The sequence below is a fragment of the Petaurus breviceps genome, unplaced genomic scaffold (assembly GCF_028583685.1).
Source record: "Petaurus breviceps papuanus isolate PSGF00001 unplaced genomic scaffold, PetGlider_PUasm1.0 90903, whole genome shotgun sequence".
In the NCBI taxonomy this organism is placed as follows: Eukaryota; Metazoa; Chordata; class Mammalia; order Diprotodontia; family Petauridae; genus Petaurus; species Petaurus breviceps.
Window position 1 is genome coordinate 823,456 of NW_027187376.1, and position 13,450 is coordinate 836,905.

General features: G+C 45.6%; 1 protein-coding gene across 14 annotated transcripts in view; it reads left to right on the plus strand.

Annotated features, from left to right (window-relative positions):
* Window positions 1–13,450, plus strand: part of TNS1 (tensin 1) — a 262,454-nt gene that overhangs the window by 115,324 nt on the left and 133,680 nt on the right. For all 14 annotated transcript variants that reach the window (XM_069075165.1, XM_069075166.1, XM_069075167.1 and 11 more), the window contains 2 exons: window positions 7,777–7,818; window positions 8,758–8,808. In XM_069075165.1, coding sequence (XP_068931266.1) covers window positions 7,777–7,818; window positions 8,758–8,808 — 93 coding nt within the window. The remainder of the gene's footprint in view (window positions 1–7,776; window positions 7,819–8,757; window positions 8,809–13,450) is intronic.

Here is a 13,450-nt window from a genome sequence, read left to right on the forward strand (position 1 = left end):
TCTAGTTCTGCTCACAGTCTAATGGTAGGGAGAACCAAGTTCCTCTAATTCGAAATACAGTTCCCTTTCTACCTTTCTAGCTTTAAAGCTAACAAGTGAAAGATTTAGTGGAGATCATTGTATTGGCCAAAACTCTTTCCTTATTTCCTGGGAGCTTTTTCCCTCTAGGGTTGTATCTAGTAGGGCTGAGAGAATTGGTGACTAGGAGGAAAGGGAATTGAGAATTTCAGTTTAACCCCTAGCACACCCTCTATTCAAGCCCTGACTAAATAATCCAGGATGGTGTGTGTGTGTGATTGATACACACAAACATTTATAAACATGTGCTATATATACATGTATATGTGTGTATGCACATATATCTGTGTGTACACACACACATATATGAAGAGAGAGAGAAAGTGTGTTCACCCCCCCATTCCCTGCCCTTCTCCTCTAGTTCCCTTAGCCATTGCCCTCTCCCCAAGTGTGGCCCTTGACCATCTCCTCCAGTCTTCCTCTAGCCTGAGCTAGTAACCACCCCCCATGTCCTCACACTTTATTCTCCATCTTTCAAATAACTTCTCCAAATGTTCCCTTTTCTGTTGAAGGCATTGCTGCCATTCTTCTAGCTCCACAGGCTTACATCCAGGGTTTCATCCTAGAGAGACTCTTCAGTCTCCCTAATGGTCTGTGTCTGGCTTTTGTCAGTCCTACCTACAGAGTGGCTCTCATTTCCACCCCTTTTCCTCCATTTACATAGCTGCCAGCTTGGTCCTGGCCTTCATTGCTTCTCATCTGGACCATCCCAATAACCTCAAGAGCAGGCTCACTCTTTCTAGACTTCTCCCTCCATCCAGGGCATCCTCTACCCCACTGTCTGAAGAAAGTATGGTTCTAACCACATTATTCTCCTGCTCAAGAGCCCTCCATGGCTCCCTATGCCACTAGCATAAAATACAAACTCTTTAGTTTGGTCTTTAAAGCCCTTCACAATCTGGCTGCAGCCTACCCTTCTAGAATTATTTCTCATTGTCTTCTTTTTATGCATCCTATATTTCAATAACAGGTTTACTTACTATTCCCAAACTCAACCTTCTATCTTCTCTCTCCATACTTTAACCCAGAGAGTCCCCCATGCTTAGAATACACTCCTTTCTCTTTCTGCCTTATCTTCCTTCCTTCAAGACTACCTCATGAGCTGCTTTCCAAGGGGAGTCATTCTTCACCTTCTTAGTCATCAGTGTTCTTTCTCCCTCTTCAAATTAGCTTGTCTTTACTTCTGTACATGTGTCACACCTCACTCCCTGAACCTCCCCCACCCCCAGTAGAATGTAAGCTCCTTGAGGGCAGGGACCATTTTAATTTTTTATCTCTAGTGCCACTCCCCCCAATCTAGAAACACAAACGAGGCACTCAATATTTATCTAATCTGATTGCATGTATTTGCCCAAAGTTACAGGAGACGTGACCAGTAGAGTTTAGGAAAATGATTATAAAACTTTCAGATGACCTTCCACTCCCCATCCTGCCCTATAGGCTCCTCTCCCAATTTCTTCAGCCTTCTTATTGGCTAGAGATGCCATTGACCTCACAGTTCATTACTGTGGTGGCCCTGTGATGTCACATGCTTGGGTTGGGTTCTCTTGGCAGGCTGTCCTGGCCTGAATTCCAGTGCTCCCAGGGGGCAGTGTGGGGAGGGAGCAGTTTTGGAACAGCTAAGGAGGGAAGGAGGGTGTGAGGAATTTCTGGACGGAATGTTCTTCAGGAGTCTGAGAGCATTCTGTAGCCCCCAAGCTCTGGGATAACTCTCCAGCATCCTCTCTTCCATGATTATGTGGCCCTTTGCTTTCCCTCTTAGTTCAAAACATTTATCAACCCACATATGCATTTCTTCCCAGCCCACCCTCCCCATTATGCTACTCAAATCTTTCCTACATAGTGATTTTGAGAACTGGAGGGCTTTCCAGTAAGCTATTTCTGTCATCTCTTTGTCTAAATGATGCGCCCTCTTCTAGGTCAAACAGATTAATTAATTAATTAAAAATTTTTTTTGGGGGGGGCACTGTGGGAGGACTAAAGATATTAGGAGGGAAGATAGAACATTATTCATGAAGACCAGAGTTCAAATTCAGTCTCAGTCATTTAAGTGCCTACTTTCCAGAGTTGTTATGAGATAATATTTGCAAGGTGTTTTGCAAAACATAAAGCACTACTAAAAGCTAGCTATTATTAAGTCTCCAGGAAAGAAGACAAGCATCCCACAAGCATCCTTATGGCCCCCAGACATCAACTTCAGGAAGTCCTTCCTTATGTCTAACCCCAATCTTCTCTGCTCTCCTAATGGTACTTGTTACGAGATTGAAGTGGGACTGAAATATAGTCTCGGTATTCAGAAAGATTGTTCCAGAGAGGAAGGGAACCATCTTCTCTGAGGCCAGAACAGGAGCAAAAGGGATTTAGAATAGACAGTAGGAAATCTCTTTAGAAAGTAGGATGCTGTGACAAGTTCCCTGGTATGGTTGAGATGGCTTAGGAACATGGAGGCAGGAGCATAGAAGCAATGACTCAGCTCCACTTAGCTTGGGAAAGAAAGTAGCAGGATCCCAAGAGGCCAAGACTTTGACCTTAAGAGTGGGGAATGTCTCCTGCCCCCAGGATAGGGCAATGTGACTGGGGGTGGGCAGCACTGAGGTGGTCAGGGTCACTGCTTGGCTCTGTCTCGTTTCACATGCTTTTTAGCAGCGGAGGAAAGGAAGTAAACAACCAGATAATATAATCTCCAGCCAAGCCAGAGCCTGGCCTGGCCGAGCCTGGGCTGGATGGGAGACAGCTGTGGGGCAATGGAAAGTGCACGGGAGTGGGTGTTAGGAGACCTGAGTTCTAGTCTAGTCGGTAACCATTAATTTGCTGTTCGACCCTGGGCAAAAGTCCTTTTATCTTTTTGAAACTTGGTTTCTTCATCTGTAAAATGAGAGTGTTAAACTAAGGTTCTTTTCATCTCTCCTACAGAGTTTTTAAAAGGATAAAATAGCATGTGGATTCATAACTGTGTATTTTCTGTCCCCTGGGTTTGGGTGCAGAAATCTGTAGGTGTTCCCAGGCCACAGGGAGAATCCTTAGGCCATCTCTCAGCTAAATGAAAGATGACTGAATTAAAAGTGATAGATGAGAAGGTAAGGGGAAAAGAAGGAGGGATTAGAAAGCCAGATTGACCTTCCTGCTGCTCCTTACCTAGGGCACTCCATCTCCCACCACTCCTTCCTTGTTTTCCTCTCATACAGTCCCTTCTTTCTTTCAGTTTTCATCTCAAGCACTACTTCTAGATGAAAGCTCTCTTCATTTCTCCCCTCATCCCATCTGCTTGTGCCTGCCCTCCCTAAACTACCATGTACTTATTCTGTATCTACAGGTGTACCACTGTCTCCCCTGATAAACTGTAAGCTCTTTGAGGGCAGGGGACTATTGGTTTTTGTATTCTGAACTTGGCACATAGTGGGTGCTTTATATATGTTTGTTGATTGGTGATTGGTTGATTGTTGATCAGTAGTCAAAGTGTAAGGGGACCTCTGCCAACAGATCTCCATTGAAGATGGGATTGGTCTGTAGAAATTTTGGCTGGGGCCACCCCAGACTACATATCTTCCTGGTGAGGGGCCAACCTGTGGGGAGTCTGTCCTCCTCTCTTACCCATCTCATCCTTGAAAACTCATGAGAAGTCGAAAGCTTCAAGGTCTGGTGTCAGTCAAGGCTATACAAATAGAGAAGGAGGGAAACTGAGAAATAGGGCTCAAAGTTCAAGAGATTGGGTGGTGGTAAGAGGGAGGGCAGTCGTGGAAAAAGAATGGAGGGGAAGTGAGCCCAGCGGGCATGCTGAGCTGTGTTTACAAACATTGTAAGAAAACTCTGTGTTTAGGTTGGGTGGGTTTGGGGACATTTTTTTTTAGTCCCCAAAACATCTCAACCTAGTGAGTATAAAGCATCCTGAACAACGCTGGCAAGCCTCGACCTGTGGCTGGCATCCAGTTGGCACCAAAGGAAGTTGGGGGGGGTTGAGTGGGGGTGGTGGAGGGGATGGTGTTCAGATGATTGCTGGCAGGCAGAGAATAGTTTCTGTGGCCCCGCTGAGTCTTGTGGTTTCTAATATTGACATTGACTCCCTGATCAGGGAGCATGCCAGCCTCAGGGTGGGGCTGGGAGGGTGGGGCAAAGGTGTGGGGGAATGAAGGCTAGCTCTTGGGGAGAAATGTCTAACCTTGGGGCATCTTGAGTGACCCCTAAGGATGAGGGATGGGGAATGGTAGGGACAGGGTCAGTGAAGAGCCATAGAGACAGATCTCCTGGGTGATGTACTGAAATGCAAGTCAGTAAATTCCAGGGCTCCCCATTGCCCCCAGGATCAAATGCAGAATCCCCTGGTTAGCTTTTAAAGCCCTCCATAACCTGGCCCTCCTACCTTTCATGAGCTGTTCCTTTCACTAGACGCCCATCTCTGACTCCTAGTATTTCGCTTGCTGCCTCTCATTCCTGGAACTCTTCCCCTCATCTCTGGCTCCTCACTGCTCTGACTCACTTCAGGTCTCAACCAAAATTCCACCTTCTGCAAGAAGCCTTTCCTGGCCCCCTTTAATTTAAGCTAGTGCCTTCTTTCTACCAATTGATGATCTCTCATTTATCCTGCATCTGGCTTGTTGGTATGTGGTCATCTGCATTCTGTGGGCTTCCTGGGGGCAGGGACTCTTTTGTTTTTTCTTTGTATCTCTGGTGCTTAATATATGCCCGGCACATAGTAGGTGCTCAATAAATTGACTGCTTGAAGGCAAGACTGGCTCTAGGAGACTAGAAGTGCCATATCCTTGACCCAGCTGGGATCTCAAAACACTCAAGGAACCTGAATGAGGGTGGATTTCAGGCTTTCACTTTTGGTGTGATTAATTCTTTTCATTCTTAACCATATGTGTAGGACTAAGCTAGGAGTTCTGGGGGATGCCACAACCCCTGCTCTGTGGGGCTTAGAATATACTTGGGAAAGACTAGACATATTAGACAGACAGACAGACAGACAGACACAGAGTTAAATTGCATCACCAGACTAAGTACCAGAATGGGAGCTACCTACATTAAGCGAGATCTAAGTGCAGGCTGGAGTTGTCAGGAGAAGGCTTCCTGGGGAACTCTGAGGTCTGAAGAGTGACTGGAATTTAGATATGTGGTAAGGACAAGTGTTTGGAGGAAACTGAAGTGTTAGGAGACTTTGGAAAACATAATTGAAAACTCATCTCTGTTTTTATTCCCTGAGAGGGAGTCACTTTGTAGCTCTTTAGGGTTGAAAGACAGTGTTGCCTAGTGGGAAGATCACTTCTCTTAGAACATGCCTCTGAGGGGCAGCTAGGTGGTGAAGGGGATAGAGTACCAGGTCCTAAGGTCAGGAGGACCTGAGTTCGAATTCAGCCTCAGATACTAACTGCGTGACCCTGGGCAAGTCACTTTACCCTGATTACTTCCCCCCTCCGAAGAAGATGCTCCTGTACCACTTAATAGCATTGTGACCCTGTTAAATCCTCACTCCTCTTTGGACCCTCCTCTCTGTGTTGTTGTTGTTGCTGTTTCAGTCAAGTCTGACTCTCTCTGACCCCATTTGGGGTTTTCTTGGCAAAGATACTGGAACATTGTGCCGTTTCCTTCTCCTTTTACAGATGAGGAAACTGAGGCACACAGGGTGAAGTGACTTGCCCAGGGTCACCCAGCTTGTAAGTGTCTGAGGCTGGATCTGAATTCAGGTCTAGCCTGGGTCTTGGGCCAGTGGATCCATTGTGCTGCCTAATTGCCCTCCTCTCTCTAAGTTAAAGGAGTGATAATAGTAGCCCAACCTGCCTCACGGGGCTATTGTAACCTGAAAGTGCTTTAGAAGAGAATGGGGCTTGGGGAGTTGTGTGCTAGTGAGCTCCTTAGAGCCCTGGCGGGCTCTCTCAGCATGGGTTTATCATCGTCTGACGTGTGCCAGCTTTGTCGACGTTTACTTCCCTGGGTGGCCTGACTCTCTTGGGGCAGAGGTTATTGAAGAAAGCCTGAAGTGACCCAGGGAGAAACCTTGGCTCTTGATTTTTCCCTCCCCTCCCTCAGCTGACAGGACCTGCACTTGTCTGGGCTGTTTGCAGAAGGAACAATAATATTTCATGGGATAACAGGATTTAAAAATGGAAAGGACCGAAGACAGTATCTTTTGGTAGTCTGATAGACCCTGGAGAGCCAGTCCAACACCCCTGTTTTACAGTTAGGTTACTGAGGCACAGGGAAGTTAAGCTTCCTGCTGGGAGATGGCAGACCTTGAATCCACACCCAGGTCTTCTGAGTGCTAGTCCAGGATTCGTTCCCATACAGATTCTCCTCTGCCTACCCGGGGCCCTGCTATTGGCCCTAAGCACTGATGAAGAGGAGAGAGTCCTCCAGAGGTTCTCACATCTATTTCTCTACCACCAGGCAGATATTCTCTCCCCTTCATCCCTAACAGGTTGTAGTAAGGGATGGATGGAGGAAAGGGGTAGATGGAAATGGGCGGAGGGGGGATATTCTTCTGCTCTTTGTGAGGTGCTCTCCTGACCTTATACTTGATCCCTGATTTTCCTGTTTCTTACAAAGAGTTCAGATTACTTTTTAGATCAGTTACTTTCCCCTAACCCTTGAGAGGGAGAGTGGCCAGAGCAGCAAAATTTACCCTTCCCTTTATACAGAGTAGTTAACTGAGGCCAGAGGAGATTGACCAGTGGTCTCCCCATGAGTTAGGAGATAGACCCAGGAATTGAAAACTTGTTTTCCTGGAATAGAATAATTTTATTCCCTATCCAGGAATGTGGTGGAAGTTTCTTTCTTTAGACTCTTAAAACAGGAAGGAACTCTGTGCATGTGGAATTAGGGGAAGGACCGTTAACTAAGAAGTACAATGACAGATGGGATTAAAAAAGAATCAATCAAAGGACCACAGAATTAGAGGTGGAAGGGAGCTTGGAGATCATTTATTCAACCCCCCCCCCCAGGAAACCGTTGTGCTGACGAGCAGCTCTTTTAGCACAGAGGAGGGGATGAGGGGAAATGGACCTTCACTCTATAGCTGGAGCATGAAGAAGACGTGACCAAGGGCCCAGCCTGGTCTGGCTGGAACTCAAGGTGTTAGGAGTTAATGTTGGAGAATTGTGCATTGTGCCTGGCATAAATATTTATTGACTGACTGACTAGAGGCTGGCTGGAGGAGTTTAGACTCTGGTTGATTACTTTTATCTTTGGGAATCCTGGTCTTTGAGAATAAGAGGTGAGTCTGGCCTGACCAAGATTTATCTTTTAGTCCCCAAGCTCAGCTTCCCTTCCTTGTGAAGTGCCTGAGTTTTCTGAGGCCCTTTTGGAAAACCTGGGTCTGTCCTGTTAATGCTGCATCTGAAGTCAGGAGGACCTTAGTTAAAATCTGAACTTAGTCACTTAACTAGCTGTGTGGCAATGGCTGTCACTTAACCTCTGTCTGCTTTAGTTTTTTCATCTGTAAAATGGAGGTTCCAGTAGCACTCACCTCCCAGGCTGTTGTGAGGATCTGAAGGGATAATATTTATAAAGCACTTTGCAAACCTTAGATTCTATGGATGATGATGATGGTGATGGTGGTGATGATGGTGATGGTGGTGATGGTGGTGATGATGGTAATGATGATGGTGATGATGATGTCCAACATGGTTCCTAGCGAAAGAGTACAGGTGGAGAATGTTTGCTTGAAGAGCTCATGCTGTCTTTTTTCTCTGCCCTTGTCCACAGCCCATTAAGACTGAGAGTGCACCGAAGAATGTAGTAGATACGGTGAGTGATGGCAGTGCTGACTGGGAGGAACTGGGGAGGGAATTCTGGGTAGCAAGAATGCATTGAGCTAAAGTGTGTGTCCAAGTAGGTGTGTTTGTGTTGCAGTCTATTTTTAGAGCACCTTTGGCCAGGGTTCCTTCTTGGGCACTTGGGGGAATGTAGCCATGATATGGATGATGTTTGGTGCTGGGCATCTGAGCATTCCAAGTAAAGTCATAAATGTGTAGCAGGACAGGGAGTCAGGTTAAGAGATGGGGTGGGGGAAGGGAGATGGAATTCCTGTGGGGAGCATCATACTGCAAGCAAGTGGTTAATCAGAAGGCTTTCTTTATGAAATATGCAGAGGGTGAGAAAGCCAGTAGGTCTTTTCAAAACATTTTATACTTAGCAATGAGACATCTCCTTAGAGCTGCACCAAAAAAGGAAGGAAAGAAACTGGCTGATGCTGCAGCAAGGAGGATTGAGAGCGCTAGCAGGAGACATTTCTTGATGTTAAAGGGCTGTGGACAGAAACTGAAATTAATGACAGAAGGCATCTAGGGCAACCCAGGAGGGTCTCCCATTTGTCTGGAGTGGTGAGAGAGGCAAGGCAGTTAGGTAGCTAGGAAGACTTGAATTTGTGTCCTACCTTAAGCACTAACTAGCAATGTGACCCTGGACAAGTCACTTAACCCCAGCCTCAGTTTCCTCATCTGTAAAATGAGGATAACATTAGCACCTCATTCACAGATTAGTTGAGAGGACTCAATGGCTAACCCATGTTTTGCAAACTTTGAAGGGCTAGATAAATGTTAGCACTATGTAAATCTTAGCTATTATTATTACGACCGCTAAATGCCTTGCCAGATTTCTGAAGGGCATTGGTTGGATCTGTGATCATCACAGGTCAAATTTTCCTTCATCGTTTTCTCTGACTTGCTTTTCTCTTTTCTTCCATAGGGGGAAGGAGCCTTCCGAGGTGGGAGTACACCCAAGAGCCTCGAGCAAGACGTAAGTTTTGAGGTTGGCTTTCAAGTATAAGAGTAATGTTGGCTGAGATTGGTTGGAGGCAAGATCCTATGATAAATGGAATGCAGGAATGGGGAGAGTGGGAAGGCAAAGGCAGTTCTGATGCCCAGACCTGCTGCATTAGATTTTAAAAGGGGCTCCCTCTTTACCTGTCCAGAAGGTATGGGTTATAGGAGGCATCCTTCTGGCTCAGAATCCTCTGATCCTCTGATTACAAACTGGACTATTTGCCTGTGAGGTGAGAGCATGGATACTTTATTTCATCCTCAAATTCTGCCTCTAGCCAATTGAGAAGAAGCCCTGGTGGCTAGAGCCCAGCTCTGCTTTTAACCCTGGGGTAGGGGGGAGAGGAAGGAATACCATTTAGAAATAATGTGCTTCTCTTCACTTACACAGAGGACAGGATGAAAGGAAATGGGCCTATACTGCAGCAAAAGGGACTTGAGTCTAGATAAGGACAAACTTTCAGACTCTTGGGGGCCATAAGACACAGGGGTGGGTCATCAAAGGAAGTGGTAGAGTCTGTCTCTTTGTGGGGCAGGGGAAGGTGGTGGCAGTCTCTGTTTTATGTGATATGGGGTGGGGATAGCTGTTCGATGGGTCTCGTGGAGGCTCATGGCTTTTTAGGGTTCTTCTGGATCTGCTCTGGATTCCTTAATGATTACTGGAAACCCATAAAGGAAAACAGATCTAGAGGACAGGTAGAGTGGGATTGTGTTGAGCCTTGCTGAAGGACAGAACCCCAGAGGTGGGCTTTCTTTTGCAGAGACCTCTTCTTGTCTCTGCCACCACCAGCCCTCCCCATCCCCAGAGGATCAGGGAGTGGTTTTGGCAGTTGGCACAGGGGGAGTCGTTAATGGCACGAGGCTCTATCATCTGACAGCTGCCTGACTTGCTGGGAGGAGGGCTAAGGGTGGGGGCTGGGGGATGTAGAGGCAGCTTAAGCTTTGCTTGGTGCTTTACTTCTCCCTGTGGGGCTTTGGGGAGGTCCCAGAGATCAGTTCTCAATTCCATGAAGGAAGAAGCATTACAAATGATTGAGGCTAAGACTTGGGGTTTCATGCATGCTGCTGGAGTGGGTGAGGAAGACTCTGGTGAGGTAACCCCTGCTTCCTGGGGCTGGTTGACCTTAGGATTCAAAGATGTCCATAGGAGTAGCATTGGGAATAGGAGGTAGGATTTTGTGTGGTTTATGGAAGGAGGTTTGGGGGAGCAGAGCCTCCCTCTGGTCTTTGAGATAGCTTCTATGTGGCACCAATATCCTCTGCCCCAAACAGTTCCCCAAGCTGCCAGCCCCACAAGATCTATTCTCTGGACTGGGAATTGGTTGTTCTCCATCACTTTGGGTCTGACTTTTGCATCTGGAAGCTTTTGTGTAAGCCAGACCTTTTCCCTTGATGCTTAGGTACTGATGGCTCACAAATCATCATTTATATTCTACATTTTTTTGTTTCTCAGCCTAATCATGTTATTTCGCTGAGTTGGAGCTGCAGTGAGAAAAAGCGCAGTTAGGTGTTAGGAAGAACTTCCCCACATCGAGGGCTTGTGAACCTGGAATGAGTGACCTAGTAGAGCCATTGAAAGGAGGTTGTGTTGCATCCTTCTTTGGAGATATGTTTTTGGAAATCAGAACTTGGCTGGAGAAGGGGAGAATGGCATTTTGTCCAAAGTCAGGGGAAAGGACAAGATTACCTTTTAGCCAAGAGAATCCATGAAGGGATAACTGGTTTAGAGATGGAAAGGTCATCCCTGTTTATCTCTGAGGTCCCTTCCAATACTATATCTCTGATCTATGAACTCCCTCATTTTACAGATGAGGAAACTAAGAGCAAAAGAAATTAAATGGAATGCGAGAGTAAGGAGAAATTAATTAAGAAATTAATAGTTAATGGTGGAGTTGGGATTCTAACACATGTTCTCTGACTCTTCCAATTGCATCTCACTTGTGGACTGCATGACTTTCAAATTACAGCCTTTCCTCCCATGGTTAGCTAAGCCATTTAGAAATTATCTTGTTTTATCCCCTGCCTCTAGGATGCTTCCAGTGGCTTGGGGGATGAGGGTTTTTTGATCCCAAGGAAAGGGATATCATTTGAGTTTCAGCCTTGCCTTGTCGCTGAGACCAGTCTGTCAGTTGGGTTGTATTCTTATCTCTGGGTGACACCCTCAGAAACACAGAGGCCAGAAAACTGTGGAGTGAATTTTGCAGATGCTATGCTATGTCGCAGTTTGTTTTGGAAAAATCCAAGTTAGTGGAGAGGAAGGAGCGAGGAAAAGGTGTGGCCTGAGGGGGGATGGATGTGGGGAGAGGGAGGGGAAGCTGCTGCCCTGCAGATGAGGCACAGAAATGGGGACAGGGTTGCAGAATCCTTAATTTCTTAACCCTCCTTTAATGACTTAGTTTGGGAGCCTCAGATGTTACCATCTGCACCCTTGTCTTGTTTGGGCCCTTCTATGACGCTCAGTCTCTGCAGATAACTGCTCTGATGCTTAATAGAATCATAACTCTAGAGCCAAAAGGGGCCTCAGAGGCTCTCTAACCCATTTTCTACTTCCCCCACTTTACAGAGGAGGAAACTGAGGCCTAAGGAATTTATGTAACTCACCCAAGGTTGTTGGCATTCAGGTAGGGTCAGAGGTGACTCTAGGGCTTGTTCTTTTTGCAGGATACTGCCTTTCCTTTCCAACTGTTCTGTTTTCCTCATCTCATGAAGGTATTTGGGCAGGAAATGGGATTCCTGATTTTATTCCCAGATTTGTCATTGACCTGTCATGTTCCCATTAATTCCTTTGCTCCTACTGCCATGCTGCTGTTGGGAAAGAGAAGACAACTACCCAAGGATAAGTGGTAGTGTCATTGGGTGGATAGGATCCTATGTGTATGGTGAGAGGACCAGGCTTAGAATTTTGACTACTGTTTGCTAACGATGTGACCCTGGACAAGTAATTCTATCTCTCTGGGCCTCAGTTTCCTCATCTGTAAGGTGACAAGATGATCTTTCAGAATCCTTTAATCTTTTGATCCAGAAGTCTCCAAGGAATTATTCTCTGGAAGAAACTGAGTAGATGCTTTCTAAGAGCAATAAAGACAGAGCTCAAATGGAATTGCTTGGAAATGTTGAGGAGAGAATGGAGATAAGATGTTGATTAATGGGAATTTCCTGCCAGTTAGAGGTGTGAGATAGTGGGTGAGTTAGGATGATACAGGAATCTTTTTCCTTGGGGGACTCTCAGCATAGGAGAGAAACTAATTTATCTGTGTGATTGGAAAAGGTCTACCCTTTCTAGAGATTTGCCAGTGGAAGGGATGATTCTAGGGACATCGTTATAAGGGAGGAGTCTGTGTTCCATGACTGGAGGAGTTTCGAGGAGGCAGGGTATTGTAATAGAAGGAGCACTAGATATTTGCTTAAATTAGGAAGACCTGGGTTTAAATCCTGATTTTAATTCTTACTACATGTACAATCCTGGGGTTGTCATGATGTCTGTGGTTTCATTTTCCTCCTCTCTGTGGGAGGAAGGCGAGAGGAGAGCATGGTGCAGTCAATGGATAGATTCTGGACTCAGTTTAGGAAGACCAGGGTTTGAATCCTATCCCAGACACTAACTCTGTGACTGTAGACAAATCACTTAACCTTAGTTTTTTTTTAATATGTAAAAAGAAAAAGTTGACCTTAATGGCCTCTAATAGCTTTTCCAGCTTTGAATGTGTGATCCTATGACCATTAAGGCCTTTTCTCGATTTAAAATCCTATGATCTTAAGAACAAAATCACATCAACAAAGCATTTCAAAATCCTCAAAGAAAAACAGAAAACTTCTAAGCAGTGGGTTGAATTGTGTTTTTAAAGGACAAGTTTTGATCATGGAGTATATTTGGCACGCCCCCTGTTCTTCAGTGGGGACCTGATTTGGCTAGGCAGGGGAACAGGTCAGCATTGTCTTACCCATTTTACATATGGGTTAACTGAGGGATTAACCCCTCTGTGATCATGAAGTATTGCACGTGCTTGTATTTCACTGTGTGAAATGCTCATTCTTGTGTGTTTTTCCACAGACATGCGCGAGTGCAGGCATGTACAGGTTCCATAGTCACTTTATTGCCATTTTATAAGTGTGTTGGCATAAATGCAAGGGTGACCCAAACGAGATTATATATGTAAAGTGTTTACTGCAGTGCTGGGCACATAGGTACTATATAAATGTTAGTCATCATCAATATTTTCAGCCCCAAGTATCATTGATTCTACGGCGTATTCATGGGTGTGTGGGAGCAGGTATTCTTTGGGGATGATGAGTACTAGAAATTCAAAAGGGCACGAATTGTTTTGAGGCCCTTTCTAGACTGACTACACGTGCCCTTTACCCACTATATGTTCCAGCCAAATTGTCCTTGTCATTCCTTACACACAACATTCCATTTCCTTCCATTTCTCCATGCTTTTGCAGCGATCTCATGCCAGACTCCCTCCCTCCTGCCCCCCACCTCCTGTAACAAAGTCTTTCTTCATGCAGCTGCCAACCCCTCTCCTGCTGAAATGACCTTGTGTTTTTTTAATATATTTTGTATCGGCTTATATGTGTATATATTGTTTACCCCAATAGAATGGAAATTCCTTGAAGGC